Source organism: Trachinotus anak, unplaced genomic scaffold, assembly GCF_046630095.1.
Source record: "Trachinotus anak isolate AG129_WGS33_773 ecotype Australia unplaced genomic scaffold, CSIRO_AGI_Tana_v1 ptg000023l, whole genome shotgun sequence".
Taxonomy (NCBI): domain Eukaryota; kingdom Metazoa; phylum Chordata; class Actinopteri; order Carangiformes; family Carangidae; genus Trachinotus; species Trachinotus anak.
In genome coordinates this window covers 6,354,671-6,379,645 of record NW_027273874.1, presented here as the reverse complement: position 1 = coordinate 6,379,645, position 24,975 = coordinate 6,354,671, and the positions used below count along the sequence as shown (strand labels likewise).

The 24,975-nt window shown below is 40.8% G+C and overlaps 1 protein-coding gene and 1 long non-coding RNA gene across 12 annotated transcripts; one reads left to right on the top strand and one right to left on the bottom strand.

The window, feature by feature from the left end:
- The first annotated feature begins 1,827 nt into the window (after nt 1–1,827).
- phka1a (phosphorylase kinase, alpha 1a (muscle)) lies at nt 1,828–24,975 on the top strand. Of its 11 annotated transcripts, none has more exons than XM_071459449.1 (36): nt 1,828–2,143; nt 5,297–5,455; nt 5,709–5,756; nt 6,342–6,510; nt 7,226–7,308; nt 7,435–7,515; nt 9,080–9,178; nt 9,276–9,422; nt 9,585–9,638; nt 10,580–10,702; nt 10,814–10,909; nt 11,016–11,123; nt 11,769–11,847; nt 11,997–12,131; nt 12,435–12,544; nt 12,751–12,895; nt 13,040–13,118; nt 13,768–13,835; nt 15,255–15,416; nt 15,516–15,610; nt 15,699–15,844; nt 16,619–16,772; nt 17,149–17,307; nt 17,396–17,525; nt 17,984–18,085; nt 18,255–18,370; nt 18,654–18,689; nt 18,953–18,988; nt 19,530–19,565; nt 19,708–19,743; nt 20,130–20,159; nt 21,524–21,568; nt 21,747–21,908; nt 22,080–22,133; nt 22,709–22,909; nt 23,001–24,975. In XM_071459449.1, exons 1-36 carry the CDS (start codon nt 2,066–2,068, stop codon nt 23,172–23,174), a joined length of 3,735 nt encoding a protein of 1,244 aa, XP_071315550.1. In that variant the 5' UTR covers nt 1,828–2,065; the 3' UTR covers nt 23,175–24,975. The 11 variants fall into 11 exon arrangements, with proteins under 11 accessions (XP_071315550.1, XP_071315546.1, XP_071315549.1 ...); XM_071459445.1 differs by having other exon boundaries at nt 13,768–13,928; XM_071459448.1 differs by lacking the exon at nt 18,654–18,689 and having other exon boundaries at nt 13,768–13,928.
- On the bottom strand, nt 2,816–5,399 carry LOC139606964 (uncharacterized). The gene is made up of 2 exons (XR_011684747.1): nt 5,268–5,399; nt 2,816–4,261 (listed from the first exon to the last, which is right to left on the bottom strand). It is a non-coding gene; the product is annotated as an uncharacterized lncRNA (long non-coding RNA).

Below are 24,975 nucleotides of genomic sequence, written 5' to 3'. Positions count from 1 at the left end.
TAATTCTATGTATACGTTCTGTAAAAAACACAAACACTTTAATACAAATACCTGGTATTTAACATCTGTCTATCCATTAGTTACACTGTTTATCCTTTGAGGGTCACAGCCAATCCCAGCTGACACTGATCAAGATGTGGGTACAGACCACCAGTCCAACACAGGGCTGACATACAGATTTTCTCAATTTTTAATGTTGCTATTCTCCTCTTTTTTTTAAAAAAAAAGAGGCATTTTGTTTTCTTCTGCATTGATTTTTTGCTTCCTGGGAAAAAGTGACCAGTTAATTTTCTGTCAAACAATTATTCGATTAATCAACTAATCATCTTCCTGTCGGCCTTTATACTGAAGGGTAGTTCAATATATAACAAAGCATAATATTTTATAATCTTTGCATGTTTTGTATGCAAAATAGTAATTTGTAGATGAATTAGGGACTAAAGCTGTCAAATGATAGTAGTGGAGTAAAAAGTACAATAATTCCCTGTATGTTGTGGTTGAGTGGGTGGAAGGATAATGTGGCTTGAAAAGAAAATAATCAGTTGTACCCATAAGTAAGTTGTAAGTATATAGAATATAGTATTTAAGTTGAAAACTCTTTTCAGGAGCTTTGAGGGAGAATCCATGCTTTTTCGGTAGAGGGAGACAAAAACAGCTGATTTGTTCCCAGCCACTCCAGCAAGATAAAATGTTATGATTCTGGTTATCGTCGACCACAGTCAGTGCCAACTCATACTGCTGGATACAGCACCGATAAAACAGTAAATCTGCTTTGCATGTTGGCGTGCGGCTGTTTGCCACTGTTTCGCCTCAGTTCGCTTCCTGGTTGCATCTGTCTCAAGTTGCACAAACATGTGTGCAAAGCAGTTTTATGTTGTTTTTTTAGCTGTTATTTTTTCCTAAATATATGTTAACAATGTAGGTTCATTACGTTCATCCCTGACTAAAATTCTGCTATTGGTCTGAAAATGTATAAACTCCATACAGTAAGTTACACTGGTTGTTTTCGATGAAGAATAGCATTTCCTGTGTCAAATTTCAAAATAAAATACGTAACAACGGTTGCAAACTCATACCAAATGCTATGGTGAAAGTACAGTAAATGCAGGAAAACATTTTTTCATGTGGCTGGAAAACCTTGCAACAATTAATTGTCATTTATCTTTGTCATGTGTCCTCATCATTTAAACAAAAAAGCAAGAAATTTTACAAACCCGTTGTGTGCAACTTTGAATGAGTAAACAGTAAGTAGGCAGAGTCTGTTGTTGGCTCTGAACCTGTCACCCTGGAGGAGGTGGTGGAGGAAAGGATGCTGGCAAAACTGCTGGCAATCATGGACAATCCCTCTCACCCCCTCCACAAAACACTGGACAAGCTGAAGAGCAGCTTCAGCAACAGACTCATCCAACCCCCGCTGCTCTGAGGAACCATACAGGAAATTGTTCCTACCTACTGTAATCACACTGTACTGTCATCCACCTCTGTCAGAGCCAAGATGACACAAGATGACCTGTCACCCTTTGCACTGTGAATCACCACAACACTCCTCTCCAAATACTAACTGTATTGCTATTATATATCATATTCATACAATATTTGTATCCTTTTTTTTTTTTGCACTTTCTATTTACATATGCATATTCATAGCATATTATTATTTATGGTATTTATATCTTGCCATTCTGTATTTGTATTTCTATTCTGTCTACCTCAGTATTCTATTCTATTGTATTTTGTATATAAAGTCATCTATCTATCTGTGAGTTCATTGCTTTTACTTTGAAGGCATGATGTCCTCACTTCCTGTTCCGTGTCCCTTCCTGTCGCTAGCTTACCGCGGCTTCAGGTTACAACACTTGCTGGACCTCCGGTTGCCGCCGCCGCCGTAAAGCTGCTTTCATGACAGCCGGGCGGCAGCTTCACCACCACCGGTCCCCCCTGAAAGTTGCCTTCCTCCCCTGGCTGTTCCGGACTTTTTTAAAGCGCCGAAGGAAGGAATGACTTCACCGTCGAGGATTTAACGAGTTAGTGTCGTCGAACCGAACCGAACCGTTGACCCGTCGCCATGAGAAGTCGGAGCAACTCGGGCGTTAAACTGGACAACTATGCCCGGATAGTGCAAGAAACTATCCTGAAACACCAAGTAGGTCTTTTAATTCTGCTTTATTTATTTTTTTTACTAAGCTTAACGGTTAAATGAAGCTAGTCTTTCAACAAAAACAGCAGTTTCTCCATAGGTGCAGATGTAATGTTAGCTAGTCCAGAGACGGTTCATGTGTTTTCATTAGTAGGTGAAGTAAACTGACATTTCGCTCATTGCTTGGAAAGGACTGAAAACTCGTTCAGTATAGCTGATAGAAAAGTATGACTGTATGCTACACAATTAATCATCCCCTTCACTTCACCTGACATGAGAAAAAAAACTGCAGTAGTAGTTGGTCACAGGTGTCCACATATTTTTGGCCATGTAGTGTAGTCCTTTCCTTAGCACTTCACTTTAACCCTAAACATAATTGTAGCCCCTCAATCAGCCCTGTGCTAAAATGTCCTCACTCACAAGGACAGAAGTACTAGATTGCACTTATACACCTCTCATGAAGCTTCCTGTCTTCTTCTTAACCCTTTTAGCACCATAATAACAGGTATTTATTAAAACGCCTGGTCTTTTTTGTCTATTTTTGTCAATAATTGTGTCAAAAAAATGCCCTATGTGTAAATAATTTACACCCTTTTTCCAGGAGAAGTAGAACTTTTTCTTATGTAATTCAATACCTAAAGCTGTGTGTTATAAGAAGAAAAGGACAACGGAATTGAATTTTCTTCAACTTTCTTTTTATAAATTCTTGAAAAGCGCAGATTGAACATTTCTGAGATTGCAAAGATCTAATTCAAACTAGCTAAGGTAATTTGAAATACACATGCGCCGCGGTTTCACCGGTGATCCCCGTGGTCTTAAAAGGGTTAATGTGTTCCCATAACCCCCCCAAAATGGGATTTGGGTGAAATCCTTCTCCTTTGCAGCAGCAGCAGAAGCAGGTTAACAGTTGTCATGTTTTTCTTGGAGGAAATAAGACGTTCAGAGTTTACTAGCCAACACCGCATTTGGTAGAAATGTAGCTGAGAACAGGGAAAGCAAACTCCAGGACCAAGATCAAAGAAATCCTTAATGATAACAAACCATTCAGTGAGATCAAGGTTAAAGTTGCAGGACTTGAGCTTTGTGTAAAGTCTGTTTTACATGTGACCTGGAAGCCAAAATGAATACACAAAATCCACCAGGGCGAAGAATCACACCCTCGCCCCTGCTTTAGTGGCTGTGTTTTAAATCTCAGATTGTAGTAAAGATGGTGACGGGTAGAGGAGCTGTAGTTGGGGTTGGATCCAGACTCACACTCGCATTCTCACAGTTCTGTGGAAATTAGATGAAAGTGGAGATGGGATCTGAAAGTGGACAAACTTGGTATGAAGTCACTACTGAATCTGTCCCAAATGGCTGCCGGCCAGGCTGCAGTTGTATACAGCTCGCTGCTCAGATGGAGCAGTGCACTAATGACCAAATCTGGTCACTGGGTGTGTTTACATGGACACTAGTATCCTGGTTATGACTGGGTTTTTGGAGAGTTTTGGTAATGTTTTGTGCACGTAAACAGCTTATCCCGCCTCCTGAAACCAGGATAAGTCCGTATCCTGGTTTTAAGATCCTGCACATACATACTACCTGGATTACTCCTGCAGAAACCAGGATACTGTGGCATGTAAACACCTTATCCATCTTTCTGAACCATCTCACAGTGGCCGAGATGGTGAGAAATGAAGACACACCTGCAGACACACAATCAGAAACCTGGATACAATTATGATCATGTTTACAGGGATGTGAATAACCAGGTTTTTCATGCTTCATGTAAACACCATATCCAGAAAATAATCAAAAACAAGATAAAGCTCAAAACCAGGAGACTAAAGCACATGCAAACAAACTCACTGAGAGCAGAGCCTTCCTGCAGCTGCAAGCCAAGAGTCATCAATAATACATTTAATTAAGAATGAGAAATGCATTGGCAGTAAAGCAGTCTGCTCTTGCTGATTTGGCACTTGGGGGCCAATATATGTCTCATCCATAGATCTGCTGAACACGTCGACTTTCTCACTGTGCATTTGTGCAATTTGCCCAGAAGCCACTTTGTGTGACATTTCTCTCTGTTCATGACGAAACTCAACTTGATGTTGAAACAATGGACTGCTTCAGCGTCTCAGTTAGCTGCAAATAAAAGGAACATTTAGAACTTAAACATTAGGAAGAATTCATATTTAGTGGTTCTTCATTTCCAGCAGCAATTGCAGAAAGGAAATCTACAAAATGAATATGTATTCTGGTTAATTCCTTCGCTCTGACAGTGTAGTGTTGCTGTTAAGAAGGGCTGTTTTCAGACAAGTAGTGACATACTTTTTACAACAGGAAACAATGGGGCTTATGGGAAATGTAGATCTGTAGGTCTAAACATATGCTCCAGCTACCCAGATAATGTGGTTTATCTGACCTGATGTGAAGTCATGTCAACTGTCACGAAGCAGGAAAATAACTGATTCTTATATATTTTTAATGCATCCAAAAAGATTTTCACACATATTTTAAGTCCACACACACAACAAGAAGTGGTATTTTTTGCCACAAGAACACAATGTTTACTGCAGTTTGTATTGGATGACAACTTATAATACAACTTAGAATATAATTCATGTAAAATACTGAGTCAAACAAGTAGGTGATGTACAGAAAATCAATCGGCAACAATTTTAGTATTTGTTTAACCTTTTAAGTCAATTTTTAAAACAAAAATCACCAAAAAAAACCATACGTGAGAAAGTTTGGTGGTTTTCTTATTCTTAATAAACAACACATTAAACATGAATGAAAATATTATTATAAGAAGATAAATGGTGGAGAATATGCAAATAAGCTGCTGTATATCAACCAGACTTATAAAAATATAAGCTTGTAATCGCTGTTTTTCTTGTAATCGCATTTTTACTTTTCTCTTTCGTTATATTGATTTTATTCATTTTAACCATTTGTTAAAAGTTCAAAACAAACATATACATCCTCAGGTTGTTTCATTAAAATCCAAAAACTAAAAATATTCAGGCCATGTTTTCTATTGAGCCACACACCTACACGTATAATAAATGAACACACAGACCGTGAAGCAGTTCATGTCCACATTAGAGTGTCCAGCGTATCTCATTAGTTTGCATTAAGCACTGACCTGTGACCTTTGATCTCTGTGTCTGACAGGATCCAGTAACGGGTCTCCTGCCAGGCAGCCCAGATCAGCCGGACGCCTGGGTCAGAGACAATGTTTACAGCATCGTGTCAGTGTGGGGCCTCAGTCTGGCCTACAGGAAGAACGCTGACAGAGATGAAGACAAGGCCAAGGCCTACGAACTGGAGCAGGTAGGCTCGTGTCTGTTTGGCCCGTGGACAAGAAGAACATGGGATTAAGGTTGAGAGTTCATGTTTTTGTTCCCTGAAGTATCACGTTGGCTCACATCAGTCCAGGTCCCAGTGCAGAGTGTGCAGCTGCTTCCTTTCTGCTGATGGAGGGACTCATCTGGGTCTCATGTTTCTCTCTTTGGACACCAGGAACGCTGTTTTGAAAAAGCTGACATTTAACCATCTCTCTCTCTCTCTCTCTCTCTCTCTCTAGAATGTGGTAAAGCTAATGCGAGGTGTCCTTCAGTGTATTATGAGGCAGGTACGTCAGGTCGAAGTGATATTTCACTCTCCTACAGACACACGTTTTCTTTCTTTGCCTTCCTCGTTGATCGTATTGACACACATCTTTCTCCCTGTGTCTCTTTCTGTTTTACACACACAAACACACACAGGAAGTAAACACAGGAGTTGGACAATGTCCCAGAAATAATAGTAAATAAAGTGAAAGTTTAGAAACCCTGCTGTGATGAATCCTACTGACATCAAATCTTACTTTTTCTCCTAAAAGTGCTTCAGATTAATGTCTCAGTGTGTCACCTGTTCTTAAATTCTTAAATCCTATTGATTGACAGTTAGATACAACCAGACAGGAACATCTGTTTCTGGCCAACCCAGTGAAATCTATTGCTAAATAAACCAGAGTGCTTCATCATATTCAAAGAAATCCTGTTAAAAAGACCTTTGATTGTTATACTGCTGTAAAACAGCCCTGGTTATCATGGGCAGTGGTCTAATACAGCCAGAGATACAGTGTAAAAGGTGGAGCTATGTCAGATTTCTTTAGTTGGACTTTATTATTGATTGATTTGATCCCTTGACAACACTCTGCTCTCGCCGCCCTCAGCTGGATAAGGTGGAGAAGTTTAAATACAGCAGAAGTACCTCAGACTCTCTCCATGCCAAGTACAACACCAGGACCTGTGCCACGGTTGTCGGAGACGACCAGTGGGGTCACCTACAGGTCGACGCCACCTCGCTCTTCCTGTTCTTCCTCGCTCAGATGACTGCGTCAGGTAAATATGCAGTTTGAATGACAAATTGTTTCACTCAAGGAAAAGCTTGGATCCCATTTACACTTTGAATCAACCCGCAGTTTGTATCAGGGTAAAATTTGGCTCTTGGCTGAGATCTGATCACAGTGCAAACCAGACTATGTCCAGATGTGACCTTATCCATTGGGCTTTGGCCAATATTTAACATTATTGAATATTGTAATATTTCATGCAATATATAATAATAAATCATAATATAAAAAAATATGATTATGCTTTGTTTTTGCTGTGCAATATTTTTCCTAGTATAAAAAGTTTTAATATTTTTTTAGCCATTTTGCAGTTTTGCACAGTCTGCACTGCTGCTGAGTGCGACCCTTGTTTCACTGCTTTGCTTACTGTAGCATCGGTTATACCTGAAACATAAAATACAAAAATATTATTCTATATTATAAAAAAAACACCTGAAACATAAAATACAAAAATATAATTATGTATTATATATATTAAGAAGAAACTACGACGAAACTATAATTATATTTAAAAAAAAAACAAACAACAAAAAATAAAGGTAATGTGGGAGAAAAAATTGGCAAAAGATGTGTAGAGCAAGCAGAACCACAGAAACTGTAATATTGTCGCAGAGCAATGTTTTTAAAAACCATGCTGACCATGTTTAATGTTTTGTAAAATGTGTGTGTGTGTGTGTGTGTGTGTGTGTGTGTGTGTGTTCCAGGTCTCCATATTGTCTACACACAAGATGAAGTGGACGTGGTTCAGAATCTCATGTTCTACATCGAGGCAGCTTACAAAGTGGCAGTAAGTGCTCATCCACTCCCAAACTCAAACTCAGGAGAAAGTGGGCCAACACAAATGTTTCAGTTTGTTTGTTATTGTTTATTCTGGAGCGTTAACGTTGTCGTCTGCTTGTCTGGTTCCCCGCAGGATTATGGGATGTGGGAGAGAGGAGACAAAACAAACCAGGGCATCACTGAGATTAATGCCAGCTCTATTGGCATGGCCAAGGTTAATACACACACACACACACAGACAAATATACAGTAAATACATGAATGTATGCTGCATTCATGTATTTACATGAATGCGGGGGGGGGCGGGCGAGCGAGTGTGAGGAGAAGGAAGTGTGTGAGCGAGAGCAGAGCTTCCCACCACAGAGGAAGAACAGGTGCGGTGCTCCAGTAAAAATCTCTGGCACGGTACAAGGTGTCTAGTCACTGCGACGGCCTTTACACTGACCTTTATACAACCCAGACTCTCCAAACTGATGCAGGATCAGATAGGAGACTTTGTTTTGGTGCTCAAAGTGTACACAGCAGCACCAGTGTGTCCTCACTCGGGATAAATGTAGTCCTGCTTTCAGATAAAATCTTTAGATTATCAGCCGTGTTTTTAGATGAATGAGAACATGGTTTTCATGTTATTGGACGGTTTTTGGCAGAGCCGTGTCTCAGTCTACAAAAAGATCCACATCCTTCAAATATAAGGACATTTAAAAATCCCTGACAAACTCTGTAAGTTGTGAAATTTTTACATAGTGTGGTGCCCGTTCTCTCTGCGCCTGACCCACTGCTGTCCTTGGCCGGCAGTGAACAGGAGGTATCAGGTTCTCTTTGGTCTTCCAAGAATGGCCCCTGGCTCAGAAATAACACAGTACTCACAGTACTCAACCCAGTGAACACACACACACACACACACACACAGTTTAATTTAGGACTTTGGAAACAGGCACCACTGCAGGACGTTCCCTGCTCCATTAATTACATGTAGTTTTAGCATTTATAAAGGCAGCACAACATGAATTGAATATAACATGTACTTCAATTTACTGTTGTTCTATTACTGTATATATACACAATACTGCTATATATGTATATACACTAGACACATAGAGTTGTGTATTTTGATTATTAAAAAGTATGTTTTTATACTTGGACATGAGCAACTATGATTGTACAATGTTTGCTTATCACAGAGATATTCATGATGTTGCCTGATAACACACTGAAAATAGAATATTAATGTTTATTGATATTTGACTGTGGATATTTATGATATTTTTTGTGTTTACTCTCAAACAATATCGCTCAATTAGTCCAATATTTTCTCCACAAAACAGAAAACTCAGTACACAATGATGTCATCAGAGTCTTGTTTTGTCCACCCAAGAGTCCAAATTATTCCATTTATTATAATGTAAAAACAAAAAAAAGCAGGAAATTCTCCCATTTTTAGAACCAAATCCAGCTAATTTGTGATTTTTTTACCCAAAAAGTGACTCACAGTTATTGGTTCATCAAAATAGTTGCAGATTTAAGTTTTGTTTTTATCGACAGATTGATTCATCAACTAATTCGTTTTTTTAATTGAAGGAAATTGGAATTGTGGGTAAAATTCAGCTTAAAGCAATCAGGATATTTCTTTGTGAAAATCATTGAAAACTGTACATCTGTGCACTATTCTGCACTGTACTCTACAGTATTTACACTGTATAATGTTACACATCGGACCGCACCATGCAGTCCTGCTGTCTCGTCCTAATGAGCTTCACATGACGCTGGTTGTCCTCCAGGCAGCTCTGGAGGCGTTGGATGACCTCAACCTGTTTGGAGCAAAAGGAGGACCTGGATCTGTGGTCCACGCCCTGGCTGATGACATACAACACTGCCAGGTACACACACACACACACACACATTTATATATGATGTTGAAAAACAGCAGCTTTTGATTCTGATTTATCTCCCACTCTTCTTTTTTTTTTATCTCAGTCCATCCTGACCTCCATGTTACCCAGAGCATCCATCTCTAAAGAGGTGGATGCCGGAGTCCTGTCCATCATCTCGTACCCTGCTTTTGCCGTTGAGGACATCAGCATAGTCAACATGACCAAGGAGGAGATCATCTCTAAACTGCAGGTGAATATTGGAGCGTTAGTTAGGGAGAGGAGGAAGAGACAAAGTATTTTCTGTCCAAAATGTCACTTGTTTTGACAGAACTTGTTTTCAACATGTACTGTACAGATACATTTTAGACTTCATGCATTTTTATACTTACTGAAGATATTTCTGTCTTCTCAGGGTCGATACGGCTGCTGCAGGTTTCTCAGAGACGGACACAAGACACCGAAAGAGGTAAGTGACCTCTATGTGTCTCTGTCTAATCTTTTTCACATTAGTAAAGGACTGAGGATTATGTGCTGTGCGTTCAGGTCCTCTTTTGTTTTTGGCTCCAGTAGTTCTGAGCCACGTGCAGCTACGTGTGAAGCTCTGCTCACAGAGGAGTGAGTGTGTGTGAGTGGCTGCTCTGGCTGTCGGAGCTGCATGTCAGTGGGAACTTGGAAGAGGCCATTTAGTTAATGGACTGTAGAAAAAGGTCTTTGGTTTGGTCAGTGAATTGAGCTGAAATCTGTCTTAAAAGCTTCCCTCTGCATCTGCTGCGTTCTGTGCTCTGGTTTTCATATTTTAGGCTTCTTTACTGTGTTTTTTTTGTTTTTGCCAAATTTCAGACTTTGTCAGGACTGTCATTTATCAAGGCAGAGGTGGTGTTCAATATCTGACATTAAAGGAGCTATTTGGAAGTTTTGCTATTGCTACATAGCTAACGTTAGCATTAACAGCTGTTTACTTACCAGTCTAGAAAAAAACATGAGTTCAGCATCAAACTTTGTTCCTTTACTTGCCAACAGCAAAGTTAACTCTTGTCTCTACCACAGCTTTTCTTCAACTGAAGTTAGCATGCTAACCAGCTAGCGATTCACTGCAGCCTCCAATCTGCCCTGCAGACGTAGCGCTGCTCAGAGGGCATTTTATTACCTCTTGTATTATAAAGACAACAATGGCTGAAGCTCTTGTCAAGCGACAATCCCCACCACCTGCTCCCGGCAAGAAACCGCATCCAGCAGAACTCAGTTTGACTCAGACTTTGTTGAAATCATTATTTCAGACAGGGAATGCAGGTAGAGGCTCCTGTGTCAGCAAGACACTGAAACCCTGAGTCAGTTTCCAAAACACACTGAGGTAATTTTAGGAAAGGGCCCAGCAGTGAATAGTTCTTCCTGTGCTGTTTTCTCCAGGATCCAAACAGACTGTATTACGAGTCTGCAGAGCTGAAGCTCTTTGAGAACATCGAGTGCGAGTGGCCGCTGTTCTGGACCTACCTCATCCTGGATGGCATCTTCATCAACAGCCCCGAACAGGTAATTTTACACTTGTATGTGTGTTTTTTTTCATCACGCTTCATACATACACACACCTCTCATCCTCAGTGGAAATATTTACAAGGTAAATATTTGTGTTGATTCATCCAGGTGCAGGAGTACCAGGAGGCTCTGGAGGGAATCCTGATCAAACAGAAAGACGGGATACGACTGGTCCCGGAGCTCTACAGTGTCCCCGCAGAGAAGGTCATCAATTCAGGGGAAGCTCTAGAAATTCTTGATAAAATGAAATCAAACTTTGTTTTGGCTTGAACGTGATTTTATTCTGTTGTGTGTTCATGCATACAAACAGGTGGAGGAGGAGTACGGGAGCCCTCACTCTGTTGAGAGGGTTTCTATGGGCAAATGTCCTCTGAAATGGGCGCAGTCTTTGTACATCCTGGGAAACCTTTTGTCCGAGGTGAGACTTCAAAAAACACTTCAAAAACAGATGGAAATTAGAACCCCTGTCTGAGAGAATCAGTCATTGTTTAATAAGGGTTGATTTATTTTTAGAGAAAGTGTGTAGCATTATCAGCCACTAATAGGACTGATCTGGATAAAAGGAGATTAATTAAAGGAGGAATAACAAAGTTTGTCAGCTGTATTTGTCATGATTTTTTATTTTCTTTTTTTAATCTTTTTAATTATGTTTATCTCTTGTGTTCACTGTTCTTATTGTTTTTTCTCTTTATTTATTTTAGTTTAGCGCAAAACAAATTAATTTATCTCTTATACTTTCTTTATGCTTTATTTTACAATTAAATAATGAAGCACAAAAATCAATCGATTAGTTTATGATATCACCGATCAGTCTGTCAATTAAAGGTCAATAAGACTCTGAGCTTGTGAAATGAGGAATGATTTTAAAGCTTGGTTTTGAAACCAGGTTGATAAAGTTTTAAACTGTGTAATAATAATATGTAGAAACGATTACATGACCTTTATTTGAACCCATAAAAGTTTTCTTATGATTTAAAAATGTTATGTATCATCTTGCTCCGCTGAAACAAATCCTTCTGGATTTCAAGGCTCCGACTTTTTAAATCTCCGTCTCATTCTTCAGGGTTTTCTCGCCCCCGGAGAGATCGACCCTCTCAACCGTCGTTTCTCCACTATCCCGAAGCCTGATGTGGTCGTGCAGGGTGAGTTATCAGGAAACATGATGAGGCTTCAATGTTGAAACTTTAGTATCTTCCAGCCACTGGCCACTAGCAGCCATTTTCCCCCTAACAGAATGTCTGATGGTTATTCATATGCAGTAATGTGTAAAACCTCCTCTCACCTCTTGCAGTGTCAATCCTGGCAGAGAACGAGGAGATTAAAGAGCTGCTGCTGAAGAACGGTATCGACGTGGAGACTGTGGCTGACATCCATCCCATCCACGTGCAGCCCTCCAGAGTCCTTAGCCACATTTACGCCAGACTCGGTATAAACTCAGACACAAACGTTTTCTTTTTTTTTTATCGCTGCATCAGAATGAAATGACTTGCTTCACCTACTGAACTGCAGGGCGAGCTCTTACTGCTCAGACCAGCAGCGCTAGAAGCTAATTTTCTAACATCTAATTGTTGTAGGATTTGATTCTATCAGTGCTGTGTAATTTTGATTATTTAGTGGTTCAGAATATTCACATAATTTAGAAAACATCAGATCTGAACCTACAGGAAAAGTGGAGCTGAGACACTTAATAACTAAAAAAGCTTAACGTCTTCTTCCTGCTCTGTCCCAGGGCGTAACCCGAGGCTGGGTCTGACGGGACGACCCTACAGGAGGATCGGAGTGCTGGGAACCTCCAAGTTCTACATCATCAGGAACACCATCTTCTCCTTCACACCTCAGGTCAGTAAGAAAACACACCACTGAAGATCATTCAGATTTCCAGTCGTTCCAGTGGAAGACCAGACTGGTTTTTCAACGCAGTATAAAAGGCCAAGATTTTCATCTTCCTCAGAGCCACATAATGCAACTGCCTTAATTTGATCAGTCACAAAAACATGTTCCTGGTGAGATTAAATAAAAATATTAAGTCCTGATTTTCCCTCCAGTTCATCGACCACCAGCAGTTCTACATGGCGTTGGACAACAAGATGATCGTGGAGATGTTGAGGACAGAAATCGCCTACCTGTCCTCCAGATGGAGGATGACTGGACGACCCACCGTCACATTTCCCATTTCACAGACTATGCTGAGTAAATACACACACACACACACACACACACACACACACACACAGTGTGGAGAACTTTTTTTTTAGATTCAATTTTGCAGACTTTTGAGTGTGTGTGTGTGTGTGTGTGTGTGTGTGTGTGTGTGTGTGTGTGTGTGTGTTTCAGGTGAAGACCGCACAAACCTGGACTCTGCAGTCTTGGCTACACTGAAGAAGCTGCAGGACGGATACTATGGAGGAGCAAGGTGAATTTCACCAAGGTCGAGCCTCGTGTGTTGTTACTGGAGGAGGAGTTTGTACATGTCCACACACAAAACAGTCACGGTGGATTTTGAGGGCTGGTCCTGGTATTTTCAGACAAGTCATTTTTTAAAACAAAAAAATTAAATTAAAATGAGGGGATTTAGTATTTTCCTTCCAGAATGACTCTATATTCTGGCAGTTTACTGTAGATGTGGAAGAAGATCAAATTTACAGATGAATTAGATAAAAACATTTTAAAATAATCAGGAAATATCTCTTTGTTTGTCACATGTGATGTTGAATGTTTGTGTTTGTTTTGTTTTGTTTTTTGTTTTTAACAGTTAAAGGTTTTTGTGAAGCTGTTGTTTTTCTGCACAGATATGTTTTGTTTTTATCTGTCGCAGTCGATTTTCAAGCTTTTTTTTGTCACATTGGAAATAAACAACTAAACTCAATTGAAATGAATTCAACTAAATTCCAGCTCATCAGTCTGTTAATTAGTTTGACCACAGAGCATTTTGTTAAAAAATTCTGAGTTTGACCTTTGACCTACATTCCATTCATTTTTGAAATAATGTGAGCTAAACATATGAAAGCTTCTCCTTCCCCCTCTTCGTCCTCCTCCTCCTCCTCCTCCTCCTCTTCTTCCAGGATCCAGACAGGGAAGCTGTCGGAGTTCTTGACCACTTCCTGTTTCGCTCACCTCAGTTTCCTGGACGGTAAGGCTCCCGGCAGCATGGGCCGCCACAACGAAGAGTATGATGATGAGGGTGGCGGCGATGGATACGTGCATGAGTTACGTTGTGATGATGGTAAGAAAAAATCAGCTGAACAGAATGGTGACACCAGCTGTGGAAAAACAAAATAAAGACACACTCTACTCTGCCAGGTGGCGTTTGTTTGTTTTCCATCGTTGGTTTGACCATTCCTGGTGGTATGTATTCCTGATATACATACACCAGCCGTAGACTGTGGTCGTACATGCAGGAAAAGTGGTGGAGCTTTACCTGTTTCTCCTGTCAATGCCGTGTTTAACCTATTGAGTCACTCAAACTCCCAAGAGACCAGATTTGGATGAAATTGAGTCTGTGGATGTCGTTAAAGTCTTTCTCTTCATTAACACTTCCCATCATCATGTTTCATACAGAATTATCTCACTTTTTAATTCAGATATTAACAGTTCTTTTAATATTCCTCACCTGCCAGAGACCTCAGCAGAAATCTAATATGAAACTAAAAGTCTTCTTCAAATCCCATTAATAACAGAATCCTGTTTTTTCCTCATGTCACATCATCACTGATCTTTGACCCTCGCCCCCTTCCTCATTAAAGTTGTTGTGGGTCTGGGCTTGAAAAAGTTGAGAAGCATGACTTTGCTTGTTGGTGAATGAGACTTGTTCAGTAACAGTGTTTTTAATGCATTTAATTGACTAAGTCCTGATAGGTTGTGTTGCCTGCGCTCTGAGCACGTCCGGTTTCATTTAACAAGCAAACATGATGTAAAATGACTTTGACCTTTACTGTCTGTGACTGGATGCATGTGTCTGCACCTGATGAGCTGTGGCTTCACATTTTTCAAGCATCTTGGTTGTGATGTGTTCAAAGCACTGAAATCAGCAACTTGCTGTTCACACAGCCTGAATATAAACACACACTTATATAACATTTATGGTCTTTCCAGAAACATCACTGTGCCTCACACTTTAACTTCAGGAGATTAGAGCTCCTGCTGAAAACATAACCTGCAGCTTATATCTGAAAACCTCAAACAGAACAAACAGAATCTGTTGGTTAAATATCCTGAGATGTTATTTGTGGGTTTGGATGAACAAACCCTTTAAAATGTTACATTATTATAAAATAAAAACATTTGTTTTGTTTTTTACTTTGAGATATTTAAAAGATTTTCATCAGGTCAGACACTTGGTTTGTGCTCTGACTTTTTAAGGACCTGTGTGTAAAGTAAATGAAGCTGAGCTGTGAGCCTGGGGATTTAGAAAAGGGTAATTAAACCTTTTTCTTTTCTGCTCCCTGTGACTCTTGTTGTTTCTCCTTATCCACTCCTCTTCTATCTATCCCTCCCTCCTTCCTTCCCCTTTTTCCTTCTCCTCCATCCCTTCTTTTGTCCACTCTTCCAGAGGCTGATGACCTCGCTCAGTACCTGGATCACCTGTTGGCCCAGTCTGCCCCCAAAAAGCCCAAACGGCCAGCCGGGGGTTTGGGCAGGTTCAAGGCTATTGCCACCAAAACAAAGGAGATGGTGTCTCTGATGAACAAGGCTCAGGGCCTCAACATCCAGAGTGAGCATCTCGACAGAATAAGATATTTCAAATACCAACACAGCATTTTAGGTGGATGCTGAGTTCAGCAGCTCTCACTGTCTCTTTGTTTCTGTGTAGATGTCAACATGTACCTGCCAAACAAGCTGTTTCGCTCTTCTCAGCCGTCGCTCAACCTGAACCTCCCAGACTCCTCTGCACATCAACAGACTCCGGTGTGTTTTCGTTCCTCTCTTTTATTTATTTCTTCTCCGCTGCTCTTCTTCTCTCATCTTCACATACGCTCCACTCTCCGCCCTCCAGGCTCCAGACGTGACGGTCACACCAGAGAGTGGCATCCCCAGAGACGCTAGCGGCGCCATCGATTACAGCGCTTTGGCCCAGCTGCTCAAAGACACGCAGAACCTCCAGGACCAGGCCGATATACTCTACATCCTCTTCAAAGACAAGTGAGATGCGCTGATTTACAGACGGAGCATTTTTCAAAGCCGAGGTGTCCCCAGCTGCACACAAAACCATTTGTCTTTGATTTAGTGTGTTAACGTTTGTCTTTGTCTTTATATTTTTGTATTGTAATGTGTTTTGTATTTATGTGAATCACTTTTCTTTCATTTCCTCATAATTATGATAGAATAATCATAACTTTTGTTGTTTCCATGGTACCTTTCAAGCCGAGACAACAGTGGTTCTCAAAATTTTTCACGTCAAGGAAAACTGATGCAAATTAGACCACTGACCCCCATTTGATAAGATTTTGTCCCAGGTTCCCAGATCTGATCAGATTTTTGCTTCTATTACAGAAAGTGTTTAAAACTCAGGACTCACAGATTCTGTCATTGTGTTTACCTGTGAATGAAATTATAGTGAAAATAAGTTATTCCCCTTTTTGCCGGGAACCCCCTCATGGACCCCAGTGGGTCCTCGAACCACTGCTTTAGAAAACAGGATTGAAAATGAAAATAAACAATAACAATAATGAAATGATGAAACATTTAAAAAAAAAAAATGGCAATAAAACCAACAGGAAAAGCAGAGATAAATATGTTCAGTGTTTTCGAAACAAACAATTCAAAAAAGCATAAAAGAGGATTCTATAGAGTCTAAATGACCTTTAATGAATGGTAAAGGTATCAGAGTTGCTTTTTTAAATACAGTACGACCTTACTGGAACCAGATTACTAGAAAGTGCTGTCTTCATCAGACTCCCTGTGTCTCTTCCACAGGGGTATGGAGTGGGACACCCAGCTGCACGGGAAAGGCTCCACGGTGCGGTCTCTGCTGTCTGACCTTTACGAGAAGGCCGGTGAACTCAAACACTGGGGCCTCATCAGGATGATCTCTGGCATGCTGAGGAAGAAGGTGGAGGAGCTCGACTCGGTACGACACGCCCTCGTGTTAATATAGACCTGGTTATAAATAAAACAGCGGCGTCCAGGGAGTGGTTTCTCCTTCTGCTGAGGCGCCATGTTTTCTTGTAAACCTGCCTGAAAAATCTAATTAGTGATTTCTGTGACTTGTGGTTTCAGGAAGTTCATTCCAGTTTGGTGCTATGAGTGAAATTTGACTAAGGTGTTAAAAATCTTTTAGTCATAACTATAAGAACCAACAGGAAGTTTTCATGTTGAAGAAAACAATTTATCTTGTAATTTAAATGATGTGTTTAGGTGTAACAGTTCTTCTCATCATCTTCCTCCAGTCCTTCACACATTTCCCTCTCTGCTCTTTTCTGATTGGTTGTGACGTCTCTCCGTAGGCCTGCTCTGATTTGCTGTCGCACCAGAAGCACCTGACCGTGGGTCTGCCTCCTGAGCCCCGAGAGAAAACCATCACCGCTCCCATACCTCCCGACCAGCTGGCTGTTCTCATCGACGAGGCCAGCGACGGCAACATCAGCGTGGCCATACTCACTCAGGTGAGTCACTACCCTCCGCTGTTATCTGTGAATGCCTCCCCCACCCCTCGTCCTCCTCCTTCATCTTTTCCCTCCTCCTCCTCCTCAGGAGATCATGGTGTACCTGGCCATGAGCATAAGGACTCAGCCCAGTCTGTTCAGCGAGATGTTCAGGCTCCGTATCGGTCTCATCATCCAGGTCATGGCCACCGAACTGGCCCAGTCCCTCAACTGCTCAGGTAAGACAGGAAGGACGTGGTTTCAGCAACTAGTGAAAAATCCCAAATATCAAAAAGTGGCTTTTTAAAAAAGTCTTGTTCTGCCGCACCAATATTTCAAAACCAAAACAACATAGCAGACTACGAAAACCCGAAAATATTTACGCTGAAAAAATAACAACAATAACAATTAAATTGCTCAAACAGCGATTTTTTCAGTTGTTTTATAAAAGAAGAAACATATGTTTCATTCGTGCTTTTTTTTGTCATACTCAAGTCCAACTTCATCTATAGACCATAACATGTACTTTATGTCCAGAACAAAGGTAAAACCTGGGAATGTTAAAGGGATAATTCACCCCAACATTGAAATAGAACAAACCAACCGTGTTAAAAAAAAGTGCATTGGATCAAAAACTCTGCTGTTTTCCTAATTATTATATATATGTTTGTGTGTGTGTGTGTGTGTGCGCGCGCAGGAGAGGAGGCGACAGAAAGTCTGATGAGTTTGAGTCCATCTGAACTGAAGAATCTCCTCCACCACATCCTCAGTGGGAAGGAGTTTGGAGTCCAGCGCAGCGGTCAGTCACCCAATTACATCCTCTGTTCTATTCTCTATGTCCCACACAGCCAATCAGATTCTGCTCTGTCTCTGCTGTTTCCTCTTGGGAGGTATCTGTTGGCCTACACACTTAAGTTGTCTTTTGTTGATGTTGATTATTTTTTTATTTTTTTTATTCTGCTCCTCAGTGAGAGAGATGGACGTCGGAGTCAGCCCCGCCATCTCCATCCATCACCTGGGCAACGTCGGCGCCACCAAGAGCGAGAGAGCCGGCATCAGCAAACTGAAGAGCGACATGAAGATGGTAGGTTCCTGCAGCTGTGAGATTCAAAAGTACAGCTCCTGCAAGAAACAGACAGTAAAGTCAACTTTAAAACAGGGCTGAGGGTAAAAAAATAAAAAATAAAATAAATAAATTATCACAGCGCTGGTGCAGATTCATTGTCTAGTTTGTCATTAGAAATGGTGTTGACGAGTATTTTATAAGATGATGGTGATGATGGTGAAGAGGTGGAGGATGAGGTTAAAAGGCAAGAGGAATTTTATTTTGAAAGTACTGTCGGCAAATGGACTTTTGTCTTTTGCAGCTGGAGCACAGGTTGTCTCTGACGGATCCGAGTAAGGTGATGACGACTGGAAACGTTGAATCTGATTAGGAGCTAATTCAGATGGATGATGGGAAAAATAATTTGTGCAGAAACTGAAAGGCGAAATGCTGTGGAGGAGGATTGTGGAGATAATTAAGAATGAGGCAATAATTTGTGCCTGAAAAATTCTCAATAGGGTGAAATTAATTGTGGTCGATGGGAACGTCCTCAGTTTTAAATAAATCACCAGAGCAGCTCGTTCACTGTGATTTATTTGTGACTTGGTTTTTGTGTTGCAGGCAGAGCACAGGTTGTCCTTGACGGATCCATTTAAGGTGATGATTACATGAGGGAATATTAACTGTCACAGTTTTCTGTCTGTTTCCTCTTCTTCTATTTTTCCTGCTTTGTGCTGTCGATGTTAATTCACCTCCCGTGTAAACGTGTGTGATGTGATTTATTTTTGTTAGTTAAAAAAAGTTCAGTCGTTACACTGTTCAGTCGTCTTGTTCTGGAGCTTTCGGCTGGATCACACTGTCTTCATCATCACATGGAGTTTGCTCAGTTGTTATGAAACTGTAGATGTTCAAACTTCAAACCAACTCCGACAAAACGACCTCAAGTCCGCTTACTCCATTTTTCCTGAGCTTTCGACTTGTTTTGTCGACTGTTTGCAGGTCTTGGGGAGCACGACTGCACGTATGAAAAAAGAGGTGGTGAGAAACTGCCTCATGAAGACTGTGTGATACAGTTGAAAGCTCCAGAACAAGCAACTTGAGAGTTTTTCCAGCTGCTTTTTTTTTTTTTTTTTTTTTTTTTCCTCCAAGGTCGAGAACGAATTGTCAAGCCGCTTGTTTTGTCTTTGTTTTGATTCAGGACCCCAGGCTGTCTTTAACAGATCCAGTTATGGAGGTGATGATGATGATGATGATAAGTTAATTCGCCGCATTGTGGAGTTGTGAACTGAAGATTTAGATGATGTTGAGAAGGATGATAGGACAAGTTAGCAGCTGGTTGTCAACAGTAGCGACTGATTGTGTTTTCTCTGTTGCAGATGGACCGTAGAGTGTCTTTAACTGACTCAGTCAAGGTGATGATGATGATGATGATGATGATGATGATGATGAAATTCATTAAAAAAAATCTGGAAGAGGCAAGCGAAGAGTTAGAGGGTGAATAATAGTTGATATCAAAGGAAATCAGAATCGTAATTAAGTGTTAATTTTGCTCTGATGCAGAGGGATCACAGGTTGTCTTTGACAGAGGCGATCAAAGTGATGATGATGATGATGATGATGATGATGATGATGATGATGCTGATGCTGGTGGAGGTGTCAGTGATTAATCCCTTAATTCTTTTCCAGCTCATAGAAAGGGTCGAGGCTAAATAATCTGGGTGTGAACAGGTTTTGCAGGAAGTTAACTCAAGATGCAAAATGGATTTTTGTGTTTTTGTGTTTTTTTTCTCCATTTCAGTTCAACCAGTCACTGACCTCCCTTCACAAGGTGACGACCATAACGATATTAAACTTGGTTTTCTGGGTGTTAATTCACATCAACATCGACTAAAAGTTATGAAGCAGACAATCTGAGCGATTAACACTCTGCTGCCTCCTGGCTGTTAATTCTCAGTCTTGCAGGGCTGCTGAGAAAGTGAAATATATCCCAACTTTAATGTAGTTAATTTTATATTTATTGTTAATAAAGCTGCAACTAACAATTCGTTTTAATTCAAATCTGCTTCTTTATCAGTCTGCTTAATTAATTCATTTGTTGTTTGGTCGACATGATGCCAGAATACAGCCACAAATGCTTTTTTGTCCAACGTACAGTCAAAAACTCAAAGATATCCCAAGTAATGTGTTAAAGGTCCCATATTTTACACTTTGTTTTATTTTGAAGTGTTGATCTCCATAAGAAGAAATATTTGTGGTTTTAAGAAACAAAAACCATCTCTCTCAGGCTTCTCTCTGGAGCTCTATATACAACAGGTCAGTGAGCCAATCAGAAGAGAAGCTGCGAGTCTCTCTTCTGATTGGCTCACTGTTTTCTGACTGATTCAATAAAACTATAGAAGATTTCAGGTAAACACTCAGAGAAACCAAATCCTGCAAGGTTGGATGGTGGGTCCAGGTGGGCGGGGCTTGGGGCATGGTTGAGAGCAGTGACTGCTTTGTTGTGACATCACAAAGTTCCAGAAGTCCTGACGGCTGGTTTTAAGGCTCAGTTTCTGAATACAGGCTGTGTGTATTTCTCTGTGGACTGAGGCTTTGATACTTTCACATTATTAATATAGAACCTAGACCTGCTTTATAATTACAAACACATGGACATCTACCTTTAGACTATATGGGACCTTTAAGATGAAGAAAAGCAGCAAGATTTAGATTTAGAAGCTGGAACTGGTGAATATTAGTTATGAAACTCCCTGTTGATCGACTAAATGTTAAATCAGCTCATTGCAGCAGCTGAAGTTTGTTATTTGAGCTAAATTATTCATTGTGGGTCAAGCTGTTTAAATGAAACTGAATTCGCTGTCACGTGATGATGAAGTCTGTTGGAGTTTTCAGGGTTTAGATGCGTCTAATGCTGTTTGATGGAAACTTGCACACCAGGGTATTAATCTGTTTATTTGCCTTTAATCTGTTGTTCTCTAACCTCATTTCTCTCATCTCCCATCTTGGTTTTTTGACTCATGCATGTTGTGACTCTCAGTGTAAGAAGCCAGAATCCACTGGCTTTGGTTTTGTTATGTTGTCATCACTCGCACTTTGATTGACAGCCAAAGTTTGTTTTTCATTTTGTGCATCTTTTTCTTCCCCCCCCCTCTCTCCTCTCCTCTGTTTGTTTTTTTTTCCACCCTGTCTCAGAGCATGCGATCTCAGTCACTGGACTTAGAAAACATCGAATCTGGGGTAAAGATTTGTCTATGGATCAGATATTTCTTTTCTTTTTTTTGCGTTGCCATCACTGTAGGTCAGATTTGGAAATTGGTCTGCTGGATTGTGATGTGCCTCAAAACAGGAAGGGGGGTGCTGCTCTTTCAGAATAAAACAATACTTCAATAAATCATTTCTGTTCTGATGAATTCAGAGGTACAGGCTGCCGTCAATTGAATCTCTGGACATCCCAGAGAGCATTCCGGTCGCCAAGGATACCAGACACGGCCAATGGCTGCGCAGGAGGCGTCTGGACGGCGCTCTGAACCGAGTCCCCGTCGGGTTCTACCAGAAAGTCTGGAAGATCCTGCAGAAGGTCGGTCCGTGCACAGAGCAGATGTCACATCCCTACTCTGAACTTACAGCTACATAACTCTGAGCAGGAAGTTAATTTTATTTACCAAATTAGATTATTTTCCAGTGTATTGCTGAACCTATGATACACATTTACTGCCATGTACTGACGATAAAATCTGTTGCCCTCCAGTGCCACGGTCTCTCCATAGAGGGATTTGTTCTTCCTTCTTCCACCACCAGAGAGGTCAGAGCTCCATCTGATATTGTTTTGTTATTAATCTGATTCTGTCCCTCTCATTCTCTTCTTAATCAGTTTTGGTTTGTTCTTTTTTTTCCCACTTTACCGCTTAAACCCAAGCAGAAGGTTTTTTTTAAATCTGACGTCTTTTCAGGTACCTTATCAGATCTCCTCAGGTTTATCTTTCTGACACTGAGAGAGAAAACACATTTGCTATTAAGATACAAGAATATCTGAACCTTTTGTACATAGTCTGTGCAAATAAAGAAAAAGCAAACGTGAAAGATAATTAGAAAGAAATTATTAAGACTCAACAACACCTTTCCCAGCTCCAAAAACAGCCTTCATTTCCCTTTTTACTTTTACATTTAATCTCAACTATATGTCGATATATGTATATTTGTAGTAGAAGTAAAAGTTAAGTCTGATGGAATAGATTTGTTTAGGTCGTTAAAGTTAAGTCAAAGTTCCTCGGTGCAAAGTGGAAGCAAAGAACAGGAACTCAGCGCGTTGTCGGTTTAGGTCCTCCTATTTCACCGTCGCTTTTCCTTCATCTGTCTTCTCTCAATTCCCGCCTCCAGATGACGCCAGGAGAGATCAAGTTCTCCGTCCACGTGGAGACGGTTTTGAACCGCGTCCCTCAGCCCGAGTACCGACAGCTGCTGGTGGAGGCCATCCTGGTCCTCACCATGCTGGCCGACGTGGATATCCAGAGCATCGGCTCCATCATCCACGTGGAGAAGATCGTGCACCTCGCCAACGACATGTTCTACAAGGATCAGGTCAGCGGCAACAGACACGACTCCCAGATCTGCTGATGAAGTGTTTGTGATTAGGTCTGACAGGATGTTCCTCTTCCCCCCTCCCCTGCAGATGGACCTGGGAGCAGAGGAGCACATCCTGGAGAGGGACCCGTCCACCGGAGTGTGCAGGCTGCTGTATGACAGCGCCCCCAGCGGCCGCTTTGGGAGCATGACCTACCTCACCAAGGCCGTGGCAGTGTACGTGCAGGACCTGCTGCCCAGCGGGTCGTGCGCCGTGCAGTGAGAGGGCGCCACGAGAACCCAGGCCAGATGAGAAACCTCTCGATCGAATACTGCTAAAGCTGAAACATTTTTTACATTAAATTAACAATAAATTAACAGAACAGAAACATCGTCGCTGTGTGTTGATCAGTGACAGAAACAGGTGGAGCTGGAGGTTTGAGACACATGTTACAGTACGTTTTATTAAAGGAGCTGTCGACAGTGTGCGAAACACACCGATCTGCTTTCTTGCCTAGTGTTAGATGATGTTCTCAGTCTTTGTGCTAAGCTAAGCCCATTGGTTCCTGCTGAAGTCGCACATCTTTAAAAATAGGTCATACATATAAAGTTTAAGTAACTTCCTAAATCAACTCTAGTTTTCAGCAAACGTTACTCAAACAGTGGTAAGAAGGCATTTGTCGGGGACTACTTTCAGCTGCGGATTAACACACATTTATTGCTCCAGTGAGTATTTGCAGCAGCAGGACGGCATAAGATTTTGGATGCATAGATAATACTTGTTTGTGGGATCCATTCACTGCTGGTTCAAGTCTTTTAAATGGGATTTGTTGGCCGGAATAAAACACTTGAACCAGTGGAGGTGAATGTGATTTGACCCTGAAAGTCTCCTAAAGCAGTTCAGTCTCTTTACAGCCACTGACTAACATACACACACACACACACACACACACACACCGATTTATCTCACCTAATCTTCACGTAACTGTAAAGCCTGAAAACAAACATCTGCTCTCACCACTGTTGACTTGGCAACTTTGACATTAACTTTAACAAAATGAAAACTGTCCTAATTTATTACCACACATATGCTAAGCTTGTAGGTCACCTGCTAAGTCTCATCACTATACCTCAGATCCTCCTTGCCGTGTGATGTACAAAATACTGATAAAGATTAGATAATCTATAATAAACTATTTATTTTATAGTTTAATGACAAAACAAGAAAATCCAAAACAGACCACAGATGTGTCTTAGAGAGGACACGGGTCTGTTTGGGAGGTGTCTTGAAAGCCTTAATGTTGTCGCACTTAAAGTGTGTGTGTGTGTGTGTAAGTGTGTGTGTGTGTGTGTGTGTGAGTGTATATGTGTGTGTGTGTGTGTGAGTGAAGCTACAGGAAAGTTGTTTTATTTTAACTATGCAGGAGACTTGTGTGGAGCTTGTGTAATAATTACAACCACCTTCTTTTTCAAACACATTAAGAGCTTTCATTGTGTTCATTTGGTGGCTTTTAGCTTGTAGAGCACTTCAGATACTGTAGTTTTGCAGTGATTTCTAACTCCCCTTAATATGTGCAGTTCAGATTTCTGTAAAGGGAAATGCCTTAATTTACTGCTAAACAATCAGTTTTGCTCATTTACTTTAGCATATTCACACTCAAACTAACAATTTACTCACAAAGTGTTGTTTTACATTATTTTGGACACATTTCACCTTTAAAAGTTTTAATGATTCACCGTCCAGAAATGTGAGTGAATTGAAGTTAATTCAAGAACAATCACAATTCTGTGTTTTCAGGTTGGGAAATGCGTCATGTCAAATGTAAAATAACTGAATTATTTTGTGATGTTTTAAGATGTGAGCGCCACACTCCACGTGAACAACAAACCATCACGGCAGACTGAGAGAGAGTCATTTCTCTGCATAATACTAGTATTAATATTATTATTGAGCTTGAAAAGAAAGGGAGGCAGTGATTTGTGTTATGAGGTAACAACATCCACTGAAGAAACTGGCTGTTGTCTGATTTTTTGTTGTTGCTTGTGAAGCTAATTCTGTAATAAAAGAGAGAAACTCTGTTGTT